The 23,553-nt window shown below is 39.8% G+C and overlaps 1 protein-coding gene across 1 annotated transcript; it reads left to right on the forward strand.

The window, feature by feature from the left end:
* Positions 1 to 23,553, forward strand: LOC139456312 (protein phosphatase PTC7 homolog). Its single transcript, XM_071237941.1, has 6 exons — positions 1 to 344; positions 10,468 to 10,647; positions 12,521 to 12,719; positions 13,087 to 13,210; positions 17,523 to 17,652; positions 19,067 to 23,553. The coding sequence occupies exons 1-6, from the start codon at positions 122 to 124 to the stop codon at positions 19,126 to 19,128; spliced, it is 918 nt and encodes a 305-aa protein (XP_071094042.1). The 5' UTR covers positions 1 to 121; the 3' UTR covers positions 19,129 to 23,553.

The raw sequence follows: 23,553 nt of genomic DNA on the forward strand, positions 1-23,553 counted from the left end.
CAAAGATGGCGGTGACCAGCTGAGATAGGACATACACGCATGTGGTTAGTATACAGCGATAAACTCGTCTCAGGAGGATGTGACAGAGGAAGTTTTCATGGTGATGTGAAGACACCTTGTCATGCACTCGGTAGCGCTGTATGGCAGGCTTCTTGCCCGAGCGATCGCAACAGGAATTCACAGTGAACTACAGATTCAGAGAGAAAGAGCTAGGGAACCTTTACAATTGGTAACTGGATCCTCAGGATTTTCGAAGACAATAACCAAATCTACGAACACAAGAAAATGGGCATTTGGAGATGATGCTTATTTCATTTCAAGGAACAAAGCTGTCGATGTCATAGGTAGGTACTGAGCGTCTCGCATAACCGGCTCTTTGTTCACGTCACTGATAATTGACAGACGTACACTTGTTTATTTCTTCGCCCACGTGCTCTTTGTTTTGGTTTGTAAACATGTGTAACGTATCTATTTCATCACACAAGCATCATTCACGTGCGTATTCAAGGTTATAGGCATGCGCGGTCGTGCTGGCACATTCTGCATTTTGGTAAGCGAAACCATGGCAGGTGATGCGAGATGTCTGTGAAGAGGGTCGTACATGATTTGTTTTCAGTGTTATTACGTACATACAGTCATTTATCATTGGAGGACTAGAAACATTACTACTTTGTGCTCGCTATATATGAACTGTGGGAAACTTCAGGTATTAGACATGTCAGATGAATTTTGTTTGATCTTAGAAATCAAAGAGCTTACATAATATGAAACTCCAGTTTTAGCACTGTGACGACTGTGGAATGTATTTGTTTTAATAAAACACAAACCAACCTAGATATATGTTCAAAAGCAACTCTATCCAGCTCTAGCCAAATCGGCATTTGGAAAATTATTTGTTTAGAATAGAGAAATGTATTGTGTAATAAAAGATTTCTTAGACTATATATGTTAGTCTGTGATGTGTGTAACTATGAAGCTAGGATTCACTGTCCGTTGCCCATCCTTCTAGGACTAATCATTATAATTAGTTTCGTGTCAGAATCTGAGCAGTGACTGGATGATAAGGGTAGGTTAATCTATTTTTACAATTTGAATTAACAAACTTAATTACCATGGTGACTGTGAAATAAATATTAAACATTATTACCTTGTGTATATGCCTTGTGTTCTGTGGTAGGTATGACATTGTTGTGTAATACGCTATATAACGGCGTACATCCATTTAGGCTGTATGCGCTCAGACTGAATCAAACCTAACAGATTCATGTTCAGAGAGAGACGGTTGAAGATCATGCACGTGGACTTCGTGAAAATCCCAAGAAACGAAAGAAGGCTGGTACAAAATAAATGAGTAAAATCAGATTTGTTTTCTGTAAGGTGTGTTTGGTATGGGAAACAATTTCCATAATAGCTGTATATCCAAGCAGGCAAGCTTAATATTAGTTGTAGATCTTGTGTGATTGAGTTCAATTTTATGTCAGTAAGATCACGGTGGGGGAACGTATAAAATGGTCTTCACTCAAAGTACAATGTATGGAGGGAGTCCTTTTACCGAGGCAAGCGTGTCCACTAATCTATATCAAACTTCGTGGAGACTTTGATATAAAGACATTTTTAGCTCAATAGGAATAAGCTCTAGAGTCTCATTAAATTGAACAGAAATTAGACTAAGGAAGTTGTTGTGCTGTTATCACAAATTTGAATCGATATGCAATGTTTATTATTTCTAATTCAGTCTATGATAACCGGTTACTCTAATTTATTGCTTTTTGCTGTATACACAATCGTCATTAAACAGGAGATGGTTGCATAGTCAATCCTAGTCTAGTGGAAAACCATTCACTCATCAAACGGAACACCTGGGTTAATTGCTTGTAGGCCATTTCTAGTGTCCTCCCACCATGATATTGTTGGAATATTGCTGAAGACTTATAAAACCAGACTCTCTTATTCCTTATGTTTATATCTTGGCTTTATCACATTGATAATGTGTAAACATACACATGAGCATAGGGCAACAAGAGCATGGTTTATGTTAGACACATGTAAAAAGAATAAGAAGATGTGTTATATAACCAACTAAATGTTTATCAGTGTTTATATCAGCTGTGTAAGTTATACTTCTAATTCTAAATGTCATTATTTTGTTTTACTCTCCTCTTAAACACATTAAAAAACTATTATTCCTAAACCTGGTGGACTATGAACACAAACTCAAAATTTCATTAAATTTAGTTCAACATCCAGAATTACCAGGGAAAAGCTTTTCGAACATGTGATTTTTGTCACTTTCTGCTGGTAATATTATCATGATTATCATGATTATGCATGTTAAAAAGATAAAGTCTATTTGATCATAGGTTCAAATCCAGGTTCACCCTGACTATATTTCTTGGTTTGTCAGCACCATGCCTTTGCTCATCATATGCTCATGGGCTTCACCACAGTGGTAAACGTCAAAGATCTGCATCACTTCAGACTTCCTCCCACATCCAGCTGACAAGATGGGTTATTACTGGAATTCTGTTCAGTGGAGTGTTAAACCCAAACTCGCTCACTTCCCAATGTTCCTTTTGTATCTCACTATGATGAGAAGGAACATCTTTTTTGTTGTTGTTGTTGTTATTATTATTATTGATTTATATACCGCTTATATCCAGGTTCTAGTATCTGCTCAAATGCGGTTTTATTTGTTTATTTGCATTCCAATTATTATTCTCAACTTCTGGGGCGTAGAAACCCAAAGCTGCCTAGAGGCGCTATAAGGTTTATAATCCATCTCACAGATTGGGTACCCATTCCCTGCTGGGTGAACAGAGTGAGTGAGTATGGTTTTACGCCGCTTTTAGCAATATTCCAGCAATATCACGGCGGGGGTCACCAGAAATGGGCTTCACAGATTGTACCCATGTCAGGAATCGAACTCGGGTCTTCGGCGTGACGAGCGGACGCTTTAACCACTACGCTACTCGATCGCCTTGGGTGAACAGAGGCACATTTGAACTAAGTCACTTGCTAACGGTGACACCACAAGTTTTGACCCTTGTGTTTCGGGTTTATGTACGTATTTGTGTTTCCATCATCTGGTCATCTACCGTCGGACGAGTGGGCTCTTTAGGGTGCACAGGGTGTATGTACTGTACACTTTGTTTCGTAAACCTTGTGGTATCCTAAGCTTAAATTAACTGAATATTGCAGTTTTGGAAATTGGGCATGTAAAAGGGTGTTCTGGGCCCCTTTTGATTTTCCTGGCGAGAATTTGCGTCCATCATGTTGATGGATACCTAAATCTTTAATGTTGAACATTAGAGTTAGGATATGGACCCTTTTACCTTGTGCTTACTGGGGCGGTCGGGTAGCCTAGTGGTTAAAACATTCGCTCGTCGCGCTGAAGACCCGAGTTCGAATCCTGACATGGGTACAATGTGTGAAGCCGATTTCTGGTGTCCCCCGCCGTGAAATTGCTGGAATATTACTTAAAGCAGCGTAAAACCAACCTCACTCACTCACTTATGCTTACTGTTCATCTACCCCCTACAACTCCAGCCCGGTTAAACCGCTGATCGTCTATAACGTTCATCAATTATTTAGACCCCAAAGGTAGCCTTGTAGCAAGGGATCACTGTATTAAGAACACAGGGTACAATGACGACACCCAAGTCATGGAGTCTGACAACCCTGTCCATTTTGTATCATTGTGCACATGTTAATCAACTGATGTAACCCAGAGTCCTACCAGGGTGGGGCGGTCGGGTAGCCTAGTGGTTAAAGCGTTAACTTGTCGCGCTGAGGGCCCGAGTTCGAATGCTTACATGGGTACAATGTGTGAAGCCCATTTCTGGTGTCCCCCCCAGTGATATTGCTAAAAGCGGCGTAAAACCATACTCACTCACTACTACCAGGGTGCTAGAGGGAGGGAGTGAGTGTGTACAGTTAGTTTAATGCTGACAAGGCAGCCCTGGGCCCCATTCATCAAAGCGATCTTAGCGCTACGATGATCGTAAACCTATGTTTGAGTATGGGCCTTACGATCACCTTAGTGCTAAGATCGCTTTGTGGAACGGGGCCTTCTGGACTAATCCATGGTCAGCAGTATCAGTGATGAGCCTCTCTGTTTGAAGGTCATAATGAGTGAATGAGTGAGTTGGGTTTAACGAGCTTTTAACAGTATTACAATTATATCACAGCGTGTCAGCTTAATGAGGGAGGAAAGCCGGAAGTGATGCAGGTCTCAGATGTTTACCACTTTGGTAAAACCCAAAGGCACGGGTATGGTGCTGACAAACCTAGAAACATAATCGGGGCGAACCGGGAATCGAACCCACAATCATAGGTTTCTGGCGTGCCCAATGGACGCAACCCTGCACAGCGAATCGCGGCGCCTTAGACGAATGGGCCACCTGTGCCCCCTTAAGGTCATTGTGATACGGCTGGCCATGTCAGTATATGAGGGTCTGGATGGGGTATGCTGTTTAGCATAAAATAAACATGAAACTGTCATGAACATAAGATGAGTCAGTTTTATCATAAATATGTCCATAAAAATAATGCTTAGCATTAATATGGTAAATGAAAACTCAACAGTTGACATGATGAGTGGTATTTGAAAAACTCAAATCGTGGTAATGAAACAAATGCCGGACCAGCTGTTCCCATGTTCGTCACAAGTGACTGGCGATCCGCATTTGCATAGAGATGACTTTGCATTTTAAGTTCAACTTGACATCTTGTTCACTATTTTCATGTTTTTTTTGTACTGACTGAGTTGAAAAAATAAGGACCAGTGACTATTGGCACATAGAGTTTACTGACGACTCTGGGTGGGGGGTATTTTTTTTGGGTAAAGTGTTTGTCGAAAACTTGAATATGATTCCTCACCCAATTCTGGTGTAAGTCTGGCCAATACCCATCACTAATATGTTCAGTCAGTCCCATGGCCCTAACGGATTGAACAGTTCATATATTTTGGGTGGTGTGGTAGCGTAGTGTTTAAAGTGTTGACTAGTCACACCAAAGACCTGGGTTCAATTCCCCACAGGCGAACAAAATGCGAAGCCTTTTTCCAGTGTCCCCCATACTGACATTGCTGGAATATTACTGAAAGAGGTGTAAAATCATACTCACTCCCTTCAATATTTTATGGTCCTGTACATACTTTTATTCATTCCAGCCATAATTTAGTCTTAACATGTCGAGCAAGCAGACAATATCATGTTTATGTGTCATCATGATGATGAGGGATGCCGTGACTATTGATTTGTCCAGTGCCAATTCAAGCACTGGGCATTATTGCATTAACTATAACTATAAATAATAAGGTTACCATGGTTACATATATCTGATCACAAAACTGATATAGTGGAAATTAAGTTTTTTTATTTTGATAGTTTTAATGTCATATGTTATCATGGTTATGACTATAATAATTAACTATGATATTTATGCTATTAATATGATCATTTGTGAGTAGCAACTGTAGTCCTTGTGGAACTCTGCAGTAGCAGATGCTCAACTAATGTCCCCTAGTGACTGTTTCATATTCAAATCCACAGATATGGTCACCTTCAGTTATAAATATGATCATGTACCTAATAACCATTAACCAGTCCCCATTCTGATCATACTGACAGAGTTGACTCGGTCAGACAGTTTTGTCTGTCAACTGTACGTCAGTGATCTTCCACTTTACCTACAAATGTACTAGTCCAATGTAGCCTATATCTAGTAAACTATATTTCTATAGGCTCAGCAAAAACTGTCCATAAATTAGTAATAAAATCTACAGAAATAATGCTGTGGTGGTGTTGGTGGTTAACTATGTGTTAAAAATATTATAAAAGATTTTTCTATTTGTAGTATTTTTAACATTTTATGGACCCCCTGTTATTCAATGCCTGTTCACACAACTCAGGCAATTATTTCCATTGTTCTTTACGGATGTTTTCTGGGTAACTACCAGGACATGGTTAGTATGTAATAACATGATAAAACCAAAGGGATGTTATCACATGTAAGTAACCAAGCACTGCAAATGCAACCGGGCTACAAATGCTATCTAAGCATGTCCCAGTGGAGATGGGGTGTCGAGTCGCTGGATCGTCATTGGGTTCATCAATCCCAGGTTGTGTAAGACAGTTTGTGACCTCTCTTCCATGCTGTGGGCATCCAGCAGAGCCAGGTCGGTAACCTTCATGGTGTATGTGACAATGAGCAAGGGACAACTGAGACGAGGAAGAGGAAACTGAAACTAGACCAGGATGCTGCAGTAGTAATGGCGTGTACGTTGTAGGATCATGGTGACTTTCATTGAACATGTTGAAAATCTTGTTTAAATTCTTACCTGTTACTTGTTGCAAAGGATGATATCTCATGTGTCATAATAGACTTGCAAAAGTCTCTAAGGCATTAAGGCTATAAGTTGTCCCTATGTTGGCAGTCGGATAGCCTCGTGATTAAAGCGTTCACTCGTCATGCCAAAGACCCAGGTTAGATTCCCGACATGGGTACAATGCGTGAAGCCCATTTCTGGTGTCCCTGCTGTGATATTGCTGGAATATTGCTAAAAGCAGCGTAAAACCATACTCACTCACTCACAGGTTTGACCATCTGAGTATCAGCTATCTTCAGATTGACCTCATACTAAGCAGAAGTCTCAGGGAGATGAGACTTATGTCGACACTTCCTGAGTATTGTCACTCTACAGATCAATCCTCCACCTACGAACGTGGTCACTCAATATCTATTGACAGAAATAGTCATCCAGATCGGTTGTGATCATCTTACTCCGACACTCAACAACGCTCCCATCGACTCTCATCAAGAAGCAACAGATACAGCAGAGATCATGATTGGACTTGATACGCTTCTCAGCGATATCAACATATGTGGTACTACCCATTTGCCTCTCCTGATCAACACAGGTACCGCTGATACCATCCTTACTCGGACTAATGATCGATGCCAGATTACTATTAATATGCACCTCATGAGGATCGACATGGACCTTTTTCTCGTCCATGTTCTACGTGTATGGCCAGATATCGTCCAGCAGATCGCATCTCGATCTCCCCATACGGCAACTTCCACTTGTATGGTCTAACCAGCGACTGCATCTTTGCCGACTTCATGAGATCCTAGAGATGAGACTACCTTATTGACTTTGGACTTTATTTCCCTTTTACAGTCTTTGTCTGTGGCTCTTCAGTGCTCCAGACAGTCTACATTAGCACCCAGGGACTGTGCAACTGTAACTACATCTCAGGCGGCTCCTACTATGCCGGCTACAGCTCGTTTTGACACCGGAAGCTACCCCAGACTGTAAAACTTCATCTTATTCATTCATTTAGTATCCATAATAATGATTTTGTCTCAATACAGCATCAGCATTACTAATGTATTAACACACTGAAATGAGATGACATCATACTGTTATTGTGAGAGGACTTTTAGTGTACATGTGTTCCTTTACCCTGCTTGTGGTGTCCCCCGCCGTGATATTGCTGGAATATTGCTAAAAGCGGCGTAAAGCCAAACTCGCTCGCACCTTTACCATGTTTACTGGTATCACACATACACAAACTCACTGCAATAAATAATGCACAAGAGTGATTCATCTCGCATATTGTAACTTAGACATTTCGCTGTGTTTGAAGAGATGAGACGTGTTCCCACTTGGGCCTTCACAGGAACAGAAGTAGCATTTTAAGCAGAATTATTAACAATGATTAAAAAAGGATCTTCCCGTGAGTTCAACACACCCAACAGATCGGGACCAAGGGAGAAACAAAATGTTTTCTTTTTCACCATGTTTACCGTGTTTACTTACAACATGTACAATGAATATACAATGCTGGCCTGTTTTGCAGACCTAGAAACTCAATGTCTGAATATTAATCTGAATATGTAGAAACCATCACAAGACTGCTGTAGTGTACTGAATGTCAAACATGCATGATATACTAGTTTATCATTTAACTAAAGCATTTATCCATGACATAAGCTTATGACATAAAAACATGTATGTCATACCCCAATGACATAAGTATGCAAATTAGCGAAGGAATATGCCATAAAGGAGTTAAGTGGTTGTATATTTTGGTTTACACGGCTATGGAAAACATGTATCACTACGCACGATCTATATGTAAGATTTCGACAAGTTGCTGATGAAAATGTTAATGCAATTATGCCTTAAAAGGGAAGCAAAAATGTGAAAATGATAAATAGAATTCATCACGAGTGTTTTTTAATATGGGAAATATCAACCTCGTCTCGTTAATCGGTATTTGCCTCGCCAAAGGCTTGGCAAATACTGATTAACTAAGACTCGGTTGATATTTCCCATATTAAAAAACACTCGTGATGAATCCTCATATAAAACTCAAAAGTGTCATGCCATGACAGATTTACTCTGGTAATAAGAAAGAATCAGGTGGTCCTTAACCTATTTAGAATAGTATATACCGTATTCGACGTAATAAGAGCCCAGGGCTAGCTTGAAGTTAGAAATAGGGGGCACTTATCATGCTTATTGGAATATTATTTTGGTGGAAAAAAACAGAGTTGAAAGATACATTTTGTGGTTTATTCTGACGGCCTGAACTGTTAATATACGACAGATATATTTTTCCAGAATTTAATTGCCCATAATTAAGGGTTCATATAACACACGAGTGCGTATGATACACGAATAAATACGTCTTGTGTACATTGATCAATTGGATGGAGTGCTAATTGGGATTGTTGACTTGCCAATATATTAGCAAATATTGTCATGGGCGCTTATTAGAGCTGGGCGCTTATAACGTCGAATACGGTATATCAACAGGGCTCCAGATATTTTTGAAGCCATTGCATATTTACTCAAAGGTCATCATTCACATTGGTTATTGAAAGTTTCCATTGGGTATTCAAGACGTTACTATTTCCATGAAATCCCATACCGGGGTAATACTTTGTTGCCAAGCCATGTTTGCTGAGGGCCAGGTGCCACTGACGAATAATCTGTCAGTTATTTTAACACCTGTCAGTGATCAAGGGATGAAATTGACCAGTCATTATGATATTTGCTAATGTGTGTTGACGCTGTAACTGATTAGTTTATCTTATCACATCAGCCTGTCTAGTGTGACAGTAACATCATTATCATTATTATTGTATAGATAGCAGACAACTGCAAGTCATTCACATCAGATCAGCTTCTGGGGCGGTCGGGTAGCCTAGTGGTTAAAGCGTTTGCTCGTCACGCTGAAGACCCGTGTTCGATTCTCAACATGGGTACAATGTGTGAAGACCATTTCTGGTGTCCCCCGCCGTGATATTGCTGGAATAGTTTAAAACCATACTCACTTACTCACCTTATCCGTAAAAGGCGACTATGCTTGTCGTTAGAGGTGTCTAACGGGATCAGGTAGTCAGGCTCGCTGACTTGGTTGATGCATGTCATCATATCACCGATGCTCATGATGTCAATCACTGGATTGTTTGGTCCAGACTTGATTATTTACAGATCACCGTCATATAGCTGGAATATTGCTGAGTGTGGTGTTAAACAACCAACCAACCTTATGTGTGTTATTGATTAGAAGATGAAGGTGAAAGTTATGTGTGTTTAGTGAAGCTAGAGGCATAGGCCTAAGGTGTACTGCATTCAACATTAGCATGATTAGGGAAGTTGAATAGAGAGAGACATTGTTTTGTCAAAATCAAAATGGTTCATGATTAATCTGATTTGGGGGCATTCAGCATGTTAATGAAAAGGTGAGGTCGGGTAGACCAACATGAGATTGAGTCCCAGAAATGAATCTTATTTAAATATATATATCCAGTCTATATCTATATAAAGTAAAAGGTAACTATGAAATGGAGCCCAGAACAATGCTTAATTTCAGAGCAATCGAGAGACTTGCTAGACTTAAGTTGGATTGTTTTCTCTTTGTTTATTCTCTAGACACTCGGGTTGGCTGCTTCTGTCTTTACATGTAATATTAACAGCTTTTTGGTTCTCACTGTGTTTTTGATTATAAAGTGACTTTGAACATTTCCAGTAATCATAGGAATTTTTTGTTGTTGTTTGATTAACTCAGTCTGTTCATGCTCAGTGCAGTGCAGTGCAGTGCAGATGTTAACATATGAGAGTACTGTGATCCATGGACTGTATATATACTTGCTGTATATTTCTGAAATAATGTAACTACTGCACTGCACCGTTGCCAACTTGCCATGGTAATTAATTCAGCAGCAGATGTCAAACCAGACGGCCATTGTTTGGTTCTAAAACAACCACATCATTTGAAAATATGTGCTGGTACCTGGATGTTTGCAATCTCCTAAGTGAGGATGTAAATATCACTTCCTAATTTCATTAATTAGCAGTGTATTATTTCATTACCCTATGGTAAAGATGGTTCAGATTCAGTCCATTATTTGCATGACAATTGATGCTTATCACTCTCTCTCTCTCCCTAGGGGTAGCCGATGGCGTTGGTGGGTGGCGAAGTTATGGCATCGACCCGTCAGCGTTCCCCCGCACCCTCATGGCGACATGTGAACGCATGGTCCAGGAGGGTTGCTTCCGTCCACAGGCTCCGGCCACGGTCATCGCCGCCAGCTACCAGGAACTCATGGAACAGAAAGTGCCGCTTATAGGTGGGTTGTTAGCTCAACTGGTTGTCATGTTGCCAGGAACTCATGGAACAGAAAGTGCCGCTTATAGGTGGGTTGTTAGCTCAACTGGTTGTCATGTTACCAGGAACTCATGGAACAGAAAGTGCCGCTTATAGGTGGGTTGTTAGCTCAACTGGTTGTCATGTTACCAGGAACTCATGGAACAGAAAGTGCCGCTTATAGATGGGTTGTTAGGTCAACTGGTTGTCATGTTACCAGGAACTCATGGAACAGAAAGTGCCGCTTATAGGTGGGTTTTTAGCTCAACTGGTTGTCATGTTGCAAGGAACTTATGCACTAGAAGTTATCACTTATATTATTGGTGGGTTGTTAGCTCAACTGGGTATTTCATGTTACCAGGAACTTATGCACCAGAAGTTACCACTTATAATATTGGTGGGTTGTTAGCTCATCTGGGTATATTTCATGTTACCCGGAACACTTGCATCAGAAGTTTTTGCTTGTAATATTGGTGGGTTGTTAGCTCAACTGGGTATATTTCATGTTACCAGGGACACATGCATCAGAAGTTTTTGCTTGTAATATTGGTGGGTTGTTAGCTCAACTGGGTATATTTCATGTTACCAGGAACCCTTGCATCAGAAGTTTTTGCTTGTAATATTGGTGGGTTGTTAGCTCAACTGGGTATATTTCATGTTACCAGGGACACATGCATCAGAAGTTTTTACTTAAAATATTCGTGGGTTGTTAGCTCAACTGGGTATATTTCATGTTACCAGGAACACTTGCATCAGAAGTTTTTGCTTGTAATATTGGTGGGTTGTTAGCTCAACTGGGTATATTTCATGTTACCAGGGACACATGCATCAGAAGTTTTTACTTATAATATTGGTGGGTTGTTAGCTCAACTGGGTATATTTCATGTTACCAGGAACACTTGCATCAGAAGTTTTTACTTATAATATTGGTGGGTTGTTAGCTCAACTGGGTGGATAGAGGTCACACCAAAAGATGTTAAAAGATGGTACTTGTTGCCCTGCATAGACCCGTGAAGATCCGGGGTAGAATAGGTCTTCAGCAACCCATGGGTGCGGCTATGCTTGTCATAAGAGGTGACTAACAAGATCGTGTGGTAAGGGTCGCCAACTTAGTTGATGCAATTACGTGGATTGATACTCATGATGTCAATCACTGGAGCGTCTGGTCGAGAATCGATTATTGACAGACCGTCATCATATAGCTGGAATATTGCTGAGTGCTGCGTTAAACAACAAACAGACCCTGCCCTGCAAACAAACCCTGCATCGTGTTCGGCAGTAAGGGAATAAAACAATGACTAGTGGGCTTGGAGTCAGTATGCTGTGTTTGAGTCAGGTATCCATGTTAAACTGTTGCATGGTATCTCAGTGGGCTAGTGCTAAAAAAAACCACCATGAGTTCGGATTAGTAGAAGCAGCCATACACAGCAGCCATACACAGCAGCCACACACAATATACAGTATTTGACATAATAAGTGCCCAGGGCGCTCTCAAAATTAGAAATAGGGGGCTCTTATTAGAATATTATTTTGGTGAAAAAAACAGTTGAAAGATAAATTTCGTGGTTTATGCTGACAGCCTGAAATGTTTATGTACGACAGATATATGTTTCCATATGCCAATATTAAGGGTACATATAACACACGTGTGCGTATTATATGCGAATAGGGGTCGGAAGGGGTGCTAATTGGGATTGTTCACTAGCCAATATATAAGCAAATCTCGCCGTGGGCACTTAATATGTCGAATATGGTAAGCAATATAAACTTGAACATGATGTTAAACCCCATTCAACACACCTCATCTTTGTGGAAAATATGCAAGTTATCTTAAGAAAATGTTGTGCTTGGTGCAGGAAGTAGTACTGCCTGTTTGGTTGCACTCCATCGAGAAGAGAGGACGATATACTCCGCCAACCTTGGGGACAGCGGCTTCCTTGTCATCCGTGAAGGCGAGGTGGTGCATCGGTCGCTGGAGCAACAGCACTACTTCAACACCCCCTTCCAGCTTGCTGTCGCCCCACCCAATCAACAAGGACTTGTCCTCAGTGATAGGTAGGTGCACGGTGTGATCAGCTTCAGCGATACAGTTTTTCAGTTTACGGACAGGAGATAAAAATCAGAAATCAGATGGCCAGATCTTTGATGGTTTAGAAAGATTTAAACACACTTTTTAATATTAATGTAATTGATCAAAGCATTATATATAGTCTCTGTCCACTGCAAACCCTTTTACTTTTTTCAAACCTAAAATCTTAACCCATAAGGCATAATGGGATGAAACCTTTACATAGATCGTCTCAGCAGTCATATTGAAATTGTTGTTTGCGATGACAAATATTGAAAACATGATAATTTCTTGTAAGTCTTTTTATCTATTCTTTCCATTTCTTGTCAGTGAAAAAACTGTTTTCTATTTCAGCCCCGAGGTTGCAGAGAGTACATCATTTGGAGTTGAAGAAGGAGACATAATCTTGTTAGGAACAGATGGTCTTTTTGACAACATGCAGGAAGACATGTTACTGGAGTATATCTCCAAGGTCAAGGTGAGTTCAAGGGTCAGAGGTCTCACTAATGACATGTTACAGGAGTGAGTATGTCTCCAAGGTCAAGGTGGAGGTCATAGGTCAGTCTAGAGATCTCACTAATGACATGTTACAGGAGTGAGTATATTTCCAAGGTCAAGGTGGAGGTCATAGGTCGGAGATCTCACTAATGACACGTTACAGGAGTGAGTATATCTCCAAGGTCAAGTTGGAGGTCATAGGTCAGAGATCTCACTAATGACATGTTACAGGAGTATATTTCCAAGGTCAAAGTGGAGGTCATAGGTCAGTCTAGTGATCTCATTAATGACGTGTTATTGAAGTATATCTCCAATGTCAATGTAACAACAAAAGTCAGGCATCTTACAGTACATTTCTATATCTCCAAGGTCAAGGTAATGTCATAGGTTCGGGATCTTACTGACATGTATATCTCCAAGGTCAAGGTGAAGCTATATGCCTGTTTTCATTTATTTATAATGGGAACAGGCCGATGAACCTCGTTTCACGATACCGAAATCAGATATGTTTGTCAGAATGCTTCACTCATTTGTACCTAGAATTTAGAGGCTTTGATGCTGATTGGCTGATTAGAAAGTTCATCTGACACAACCCCCTAATGGAGATGGCCTCAGATCTTCTTGCAGGGAGATACTGTATCGGAAAAAAAGATCAGATTTGATTGAGACTGGGGTAATCTTTGAATATTTCAATGATATACACATAAAATATGAGCTTACAGACTAACAGAGAGGTGTTTCATTGACTTGAATCAAACTTGTTTGGACTGCCTAGTTCCTCTTTTGGATCATTAATGTTAATGCGTAACTTGTGTGTCATCATACAACCAACTCACATTTGCTCATGCTGTCAACCACTGGTAAGTTTCAAATATTGATATCATGGTGTTGCTGCACTATTGTTTCTTATTTAATGCCACACTCAGCAGTATTCCAGCTATGATGGTTTTAGTGACTTAGGCCTGTGTTACACTGTGTTGGCAGATTGTTGTGTTCTCTGTACAGCTTCAACTGTTAACACCTTGCTACTGGTTCATGTCTTTGTTCTGCTAATAATACATTGCAATGCCTGATTGATTCCCACATGCAGAGCTGTTGGTTTCTGTGACAAGGCACTGTAAATCAATTGTGTGTGATTAATGTACAACATAACCCAGACATGGTGACATGCTAGTGTGCAAGTACTGCAGTGAGGGACTGACTGACTGACTGACTGATGGTCTGACTGACTGACTGACTGACTGACTGACTCATGGTCTGACTGATGGTCTGACTGACTGACTAACTGATGGTCTGACTGACTGACTGACTGACTGACTGATGGTCCGACTGACTGATGGTCCGACACACTGACTGACTGACTCACTGACTGACTCACTGACTCACTGACTGACTGACTGACTCACTGACTGACTGATGGTCTGATACTTGAGACATGAAGCAGCGTTAGAAATTGGCACTAGTACTGTAGTCCTTGCCAAACTGCCCAATAGGTAAGGTATCATAAGGACTAGTAGACATTTGCCATTTTTAAAGGTTTTGCTATATGTTATCATTATAAGGACTAGTGGCCTAGAAACATTAGTTTCTACGACTGATGGAGACATAAATTGACATGGGGAGACAAGTATGGTACTGGTTGATGATGCACACAAAAATTCACTGAAACATGTGGCATTTATTGGTCATATTTCATTACCATAATCATGATAATAAGCATGATAAGATTAATGGTGGCACATAATTTTTTTATGTTTATGTTATTAGATGTTTTTTATATAGAATAGGTTCCTAATATCCTTGGTGTTATATATGTGTATAAGCTATGTAGGTCTCGTGTTCTACTATAACCTAGTTATGTTACATAAAACACTTGTCATAATCTGGGGTAACACATTGCACAATGTTCAATAATATTTTAAAATGACAGCACTGTGGGTAAAGCGTTTGCACCTCATGCCAATGGCCTGGGTTTGATTCCCTGTTTTTGCACAAAGAATGAAGCCCATTTCTGGTTTCCCTGACTATGATATGGTTGGATAAAAGTTGAGAGTTGCATAAAACTACACTTACTGACTGATTTTCTTATGAACATTTTGCAAATACTGTATTCGAAGTAATAAGCGCCCAGGGCACTCTCAAAAATGGAAAAAGGGGGCACTTATTCGAATATACTTTTGGTGAGAACAAAAACAGAGTTGAAAGATTGTAAATTTCGTAGTTAATGCTGACAGTCTGAAATGATACAAAAGAAAAGTATGTGCGCATCATACACGACAAATATAGTTTCCAGAATTTAATTGCCCATAGTTAAGGGTGCATATAACACACGAGTGCGTATTATACATTGTATATCAATGTATTCAATAAGTCTTGTGTACATTGATCAATCAGAAGGGGATTGTTCACTAGCAAATATATCGGCAAATATTGCCATGGGGGCTAATTAGAGCAGGGCGCTTATTACGTTGAATATGGTATGCTCATTTTTTATTGGGCAGGCAGTTACCAGGTGTCCAGCCCACGAGGTGGAATGTGAAGCGTTTCCTACTGTGTAGTCCTGCATGGTGTTAGTTACAGCTCTTCATCCTGGTGTTTACACTACCCTGGGCACAGGGGAGTCAGGAGTGATGTAGGCATTTGTAGTTAATCCACCTGCTATGTCAGGACTGTCCAAGCTGATACCAGGCTATCAAAATGTTGCATCAGCATTCTTTTCTTATGTTGAATCAGCATGTCTAAAACTTCAAGTTGCTCTAGCTATTTCAACATGTTCAAGGTTACATCTTACATGTTGCTTCAACTTCTTATATCAGTTGTCTAGGACCCAGTATTTCAGTTGTCTAGGACCCAGTATTTTAGTTGTCTAGGACCCCGTATTTCAGTTGTCTAGGACCCAGTTTTTCAGTTGTCTAGGACCCAGTTTTTCAGTTGTCGAGGACTGAGTTTTTCAGTTGTCTAGGACTGAGTTTTTCAGTTGTCTAGGACTGAGTTTTTCAGTTGTCTAGGACTGAGTTTTTCAGTTGTCTAGGACCCAGTTTTTCAGTTGTCTAGGACCCAGTTTTTCAGTTGTCTAGGACTGAGTTTTTCAGTTGTCTAGGACCCAGTTTTTCAGTTGTCTAGGACTGAGTTTTTCAGTTGTCTAGGACCCAGTTTTTCAGTTGTCTAGGATCAAGTGTATCAGTTGTTTAGGACCCAGTTTTTCAGTTGTCTAGGACCCAGTTTTTCAGTTGTCTAGGATCCAGTATATCAGTTGTTTAGGACCCAGTTTTTCAGTTGTCTAGGACCCAGTATTTCAGTTGTCTAGGACCCAGTATTTCAGTTGTCTAGGACCCAGTATATCAATTGTCTAGGACCCAGTATATCAATTGTCTAGGACCCAGATTTGTTAGGCAACTGATATAATATCAGTTGTCTATGACCCAGTGTATCAGTATTCTAAGACCCAGTGTATCAATTGTCTAGGACCCAGTATATCAATTGTCTAGGACCCAGATTTGTTAGGCAACTGATATAATATCAGTTGTCTATGACCCAGTGTATCAGTATTCTAAGACCCAGTGTATCAATTGTCTAGGACCCAGTATATCAATTGTCTAGGACCCAGATTTGTTAGGCAACTGATATAATATCAGTTGTTTATGACCCAGTGTATCATTATTCTAAGACCCAGTGTATCAGTATTCTAACACTGTGTATAATCAGTTGTCAGGGACCCAGTATCTTTGTTGTCTAAGACCAGTATATCAGCTGTCTAAGACCCAGTATATCAGCTGTCTAAGACCCAGTATATCAGCTGTCTATGACTCAGTATATCAGCTGTCTAAGACACAGTATATCAGCTGTCTATGACTAAGTATATCAGCTGTCTAAGACCCAGTATATCAGCTGTCTATGACTCAGTATATCAGCTGTCTAAGACCCAGTATATCAGCTGTCTATGACTCAGTATATCAGCTGTCTAAGACCCAGTATATGAGTTGTCTGGGACCCAGTATATCAGTTGTCTAAGACCCAGTATATCAGCTGTCTATGACTCAGTATATCGATGTCATTGACCCAGTATATCAGCTGTCTACGACTTAGTATATTGATATCATTGACCCAGCATATCAGTTGTCTAAGACCCAATATATCAGGCTCAGACTTCATTGCTTACAGGCTGCCTTAGAACTTGAATATTGCTGACAGCAGAATAAACAAACAAAATTATAACCTGAAAAAGTTTTATTTTCTTGTGGTATGTGCTTGGTGTGACTACTGAATTATCTCCCATGTATTTATTTTTCCAGGATCACAAGGAGGAGACCGTACAGACCACTGCCAGTAATATAGCTGAGAAGGCCTACCAGCTGTCCTTCGACCCCGAGTACATGTCACCATTTGCTATGTCGGCAATGGATGCTGGGATAGAATTCAGAGGTATTATTTTGTTCCGGATCATGTTTTTAGCCCCAAATCCCATAAAACATGGGTACATGTGTCCCAGGGCCCTGTTCCACAAAGCAATTTTAGTGCTAAGGTGGTTGTAACTCCCATTTTTTAACATAGGCTCACAATCATCGTAGTCCCATGATCGCTTTGTGGAATGGGGTCCAGTTGTCTAACGTGCTGCAATTAGCTTTGTAGTGATTGTGTTCCTTCATTTGTCAGCACCATACCCGTGCTCGTGGGTGTCACCAAAGTAGTAAACGTCGGAGACCTGCATCACTTAGGGCTTTCCTCCCACATTAAGCTGACACGCTTATAACTGGAATGCTGTACAAAACGGCATTTAACCGACTTCACTCACTAACATAATGAAGCCATGATGGTGAATATCTATCATAACAGAAGGGAAACAAGATGGATTATCAAGGCTTGCACTGTTAGTTGCCCAACCCCACTTAATTGTGCTTTTAATGTTGAACAATGCATGTTGAAGGAGTTTGTGGAATGGGGTCCATTTGTCTAAGGTGATGCAATTAGTGATTGTGTTTCTTCATTTGTCAGCACATACCTGAGTTGGTGGGTTTGACCATTGTGGTAAACGTCTAAGACCTGCATCACTTTGGGATTTTCTCCCAGCTCTAGCTGACACGCTGTGATATAAATGAAATACTGTACAAATCGGCGTTCTATCAAACTCATTTACTCACTCAATCATCATACCAGGGCATGGGTGGCCCAGTCGTCTAAGGGGCCGCGATTCGCTGTGCAGAGTTGCGTCCCTTGGGAACGCCTGAAACCTATGATTGTGGGTTCGAATCCCGGTTCGCCCTGATTATGTTTCTAGGTTTGTCAGCACCATACCCGTGCTCGTGGGTTTCACCGAAGTGGTAAACGTCTGAGACCTGCATCACTTCAGGCTTTCCTCCCACATTAAGCTGATATAACTGGAATAGTGTTAAAAGCGGCGTTAAACCCAACTCACTCACTCACACAATCATCATACCAACAATCATGTCATGTCAAATGAAATAACCAGAAAAACAGCTGTAAACCATTAACAAGACTAAATAAGAAATATATCGATAGATCAACAAGATTTATACATTTGAGCTGCTTGTTGTCAATTTACTGGTAGAACTAAAATGTTTTACAGCATTAAAAATATAATTGTGTGTTTCAGTAATGATGGTAATGTTACTCCATCTTTACCAACATGTATTACCTGTCAGGGTTAGAAATTAGCACTAGTCCTGTAGTCCTTGCGAAACTTGACAATCTGCACAATAGTTAAGGTATCATAAGGACAAGTAGAAATTTGCCCTTTTTAGGGGTTTTGCTATATGTTACCATTATAAGGGCTAGTGGGCTAAAACTGTTAGTTTTAACCTCTGTTTTCTGTTTACAGGTGGAAAGCCCGACGATATCACAGTGATAGTAGCAAGGGTGACAAGTCTGGGTGAAACCTAGCGGTGGGCTCCGTACACTGTCAGTTATGTCAGGAGTTTGTGTGGTGTGTGTTTGTAGTTGAGAGATAGAGCAGAGTGAGCCAATAGCATTCCATGTAACAAATTAGGTTATAGTATGTGTAATCTGATTGGCTGCTATAGATCTGACTATGACCTTTTTGGGTCATGACCTGTTTACCTTCAGTTTCGCAAGGTAGAGATTTTGTGCCAAAAACAAAACGAAAATACCAGGCAAGTACAAGATAGGCATGAGTAGTGTCTTGTGAAGTGATGACACGTTTGAATTATGATTCTTTTGATTTCATATCATCAATATTGGAGTAAATGCACAAATAAACAGCACAGCAACATTTTGTACTTAATCGTAATCAGTTGTAAGATACATGTATTGTTTCTCCCACACAGTATTCCTTTATTTCAGTTTCATTATCATAATTATCATATTTGATGTATTAATCCTCACCCAGCAAACACAAATTGTTTATAAGTAGGGCTGATTGTTATGTAACTTTTGTTTATAAGTTTATAAGTTTTTAACATACCATTTGTATACCACTCAGCATTTCTTCATGAGTTCCTTAACATACATTAGTTTGGTATCCCTATCAAACATTGAACAGTATATATTCATTTCATCGTAAAGGTAATTACACGAATAAAAGAAAATGTCGAGGTCTTATCTTTATAAAGATTAGTTGAATATTTGTTTTCAAAATGTGTTGTGGGCTGATAGTTTATGAGGGCTAGTAATACATTGAATACGGTAATAATGTTATATTGGTCCATATGCTGGACAAAACATGCACATAAACCTGATTAAGTTTTTAGAGATTCATTTCTCAGTTAACACATGGTCTGAAATCGGCAGTTTTGTGTTGTCAGAGGTTATGCTTATGTAAGGTGGCCCAGCTGAAAGTGCCACTGCTCTGATGTCTGGGTTTGATTCCCCACATGAGTAACAGCTGTGAATGTTAGGTGCTATTAAATATTCCCAAAGGAGATTACTTGTTAGAATTCCATAGAAAAATATGCAATTCATTGATCACTTTGCATAATCTGATCTCTAGTTTCATTTGGAATTGAATATCTTTATACTTTTCCATATCTAGAGGATTTGTGAATTGGTTAACTGAGTTTAAGTAGAAATTGATACCACATTTATTAAGATAAATTTGTGTATCAATGTAATGTTGATGGTTTTCTTAAATTATTTACCTAAATTATATTTGTGTCAACCTCGCCAATCGTAAATGAAAGTTCTTTACAATGATTAAATAATCTTATAACATACAAGTTCCTATATTTATTATATATTTTGCTGTAATCATGTAAAATACTGCCATCATATTGCTTGAATATTGCCAACGCAGCATAAGACAACATTCATATAATCTTGAATTTAATCCTGACATGCATTTCTTGATTTTCTAGCTATTTGTCCAGCTTAAAAAACTCAAGTTCTTAGTTTATAATGTTTGTGTTGGTAGTGTTATGATAATAACTGTCACTTTATCATGAGTTACGATGGTAACAAGAAAACACATGAAATCAATCAGCTTTCATATTATCAGATTCACATTGTAGATATTATTCAAATCTTTCTGAAATGAACGTGAAAATTACTGCTTGGACACTTTTGAAAATTGCATCAGTCTTGACAAGGAGTATTTAGCCTTCATTATTATACACCATGCCATCGCGACATATGTTGTTTCCACATATTTGTCACAGTCATTAATCATTTGTTTTTGCTCAAAATGCTCAGACATGCTTGGGGATATGTTATGCTACAATGTAACTTGTCTGTTTTTAACGAATAACTAAATTCTAATGTTAAATGTTTAATACAAGGCACGCTTCACAAAACAATCTCAGCACTGGACTGTCTTTTTCCAGGTGAATTGGTTAGAATGAGGTCAAATATTTACAGCTGACCACAGATAAAAAATATAACTGGCCAAATCAAGCTGCTTATAACTGAAGTGAGGTGATGGGGTAGCCTAGTGGTTAAAGCGTTCGCTCGTCACGCTGAAGGTCCGGGTTCGATTCCCGACATCTGTACAATGTGTGAAGCCCATTTCTGGTGTCCCCTGCCATGATATTGCTGGAATATTGCTGAAAGCGGCGTAAAACCAAACTCACTCACTGAAACTGAAGTACTGTTCAGAGCAGCATTAAACCCAAACTTACTCGCTATTTTCTGTCTGTAGCACAATAAGGTATAAGCTTTGTTGCTTTAGGATGGTTTTGTGGAACCAGCTATTACTACTATAATGTTTGACCTTGGATAAGATCCTCGATTCATATCTTGTTAGGTCATGTTTGACAAACACCAGATGCTGTGTAATCTTTTCTGTTTCTCATTGGTACTTGGGTGTGTCCATTTTTAATGCATACGTCATTGGTAACACCCATACATTGTGTCATAGGTCATGTCCACATGTCAGGGTTCACATTCTCATGTCATAGGTCATGGGTCATGGCCACATGTCATAGGTCATGGATCATGGTCACATGTCAAGGGTCACGTCCACATGGCCACATGTCATCGGTCATGGATCATGGCCACATGTCAAGTGTCATGTCCACTTGTCATGGGTCACGCCCATACATCATGTCATGGGTCACACCCACTTGTCAAGGGTCACATCTGCATGTCATGGGTCATGCCCACATGTCGTGGATCACACCCACACGTCAAGCCTCACGACCATACATCATGTCATGCCTAAATATCATGGGTCACACCCACATGTCATGGGTCACATCCACATGTCATGGGTCATGATCACATATCATGTCCACCTGTCATGGGTCATGTCCACCTGTCATGGGTCATGTCCACATGTCATGGGTCATTCAGTGGTTGCTTTATCTGGTCAGTATGTTGATGCGTGTACCCAATGTAAGGAGTTGTGAAGTGCAGCATGCCAATTGTGTTTCAGATTATTATTTGAAAGTGTAACAATGAAATTTTCTATATAATTTCTTTTTCTTCATTTTTTGAATGTGCTGGAAATCAACCATTTAATTTTCTTTTTAGATTATTCATTCTCTTTTCCAAATAGAATCTCATAGGACTGTTTTAGTCTACTCCAGAAAAGCTGTATCAAGTGTTTGCCTGATCCTCAGGTGTCATGGTCACATGGTGGAAGTGTCGATAATAAATGAAAAAAAACCATATTTCATTATCCCATATACAGGATTTTCTTGTTCAAGACTAATACTCAGCTGCAATAACAGATCAGGAATGTAAATATTCTTACAACTTAATGTATGCTAACGTCCTTTTCATCAAATAATGTTTTCAATATGAAGTGTTTGTTACCAGTAGTGCGACCATTGGGGTTGTCACATAAGACAAAACATTCAAACTGTTTAATTTAAATAAATGCTTTAACCCGCCTCAATTTTTGGTGGGGCCCAGGTGCCGTGGTTTGCTGTGCAGACTTTCGTCCCTTAGCAGTGCCTGAAACATGTGATTGTCAGTTTGAATCTGATTGGTCCTAGGTTTGTCAGCATTGAACCCATGCATGGTTGTTTCACCAAAGTGTTAAACATCTAATACCTGCATTATTTCTGGCTTTCCTCCCACATTAAGCTGACATGCCGTTACATGACTGAAATACTGTTCAAAGCGGCGTGGGGCGGTCGTCACAACGAAGACCCGGGTTCGATTCCCGACATGGGTACAATGTGTGAAGCCCATTTCTGGTGTCCCCCGCTGTGATATTGCTGGAATATTGCTAAAACGGCGTAAAACCATTCTCACTCACTCACTCAAAGCAGGGCGAAATCAAACTCACATAATTTCAACATTGTGATTCCTTGAAATGTGACCATACTCTAGTTCATCAGGAAAATATCTGTCATGTCGATTTTTGTTGTTAAAGGCAGCAGTGTTGTCTCTGGCTCCTAGGGCCTACATGTACAACGTGACCTTAGCGCTAAGATCCCTTTGTGCATGTGGCCCCAGGAGTTGTCACATCAGCACCCTGTTTTCACACCTCATACACAGCCATACATAGACAGGTTCATTTCAGTTTCATCTGTTTAAATGTGTAGCATGTCATATATATCGTTGTCTTTCAAATGTTTATTTTCATTACCGATGTCTAACCAGGACCGTGTTCTACAAACCAATCTTAGCGCTACGACTGTCGTAAGTATTGGAGTTACGATCATCTTAGCACCTAGATTGCTTTGTGGAACTCGGCCCTTGTTTATTTATAGTTAGCAAGGTTGTAGATATTGCAGTATTCGCAGATTCTCATACACAGAAGTACCAATGTGCATGTGAAAATTCTTAGTTGGATATATTTGGAGGAGAGGACGAGGTAGGATAAGGGCCATTCTTGCCACTAGAAATGTCAAAATTAATATTACTGATGAATTTTGTACGATATTATGGTACTGATTTTATCTA

This window comes from Haliotis cracherodii, unplaced genomic scaffold, assembly GCF_022045235.1.
Source record: "Haliotis cracherodii isolate W230 unplaced genomic scaffold, xgHalCrac1.p SCAF_11, whole genome shotgun sequence".
Taxonomy (NCBI): Eukaryota; Metazoa; Mollusca; class Gastropoda; order Lepetellida; family Haliotidae; genus Haliotis; species Haliotis cracherodii.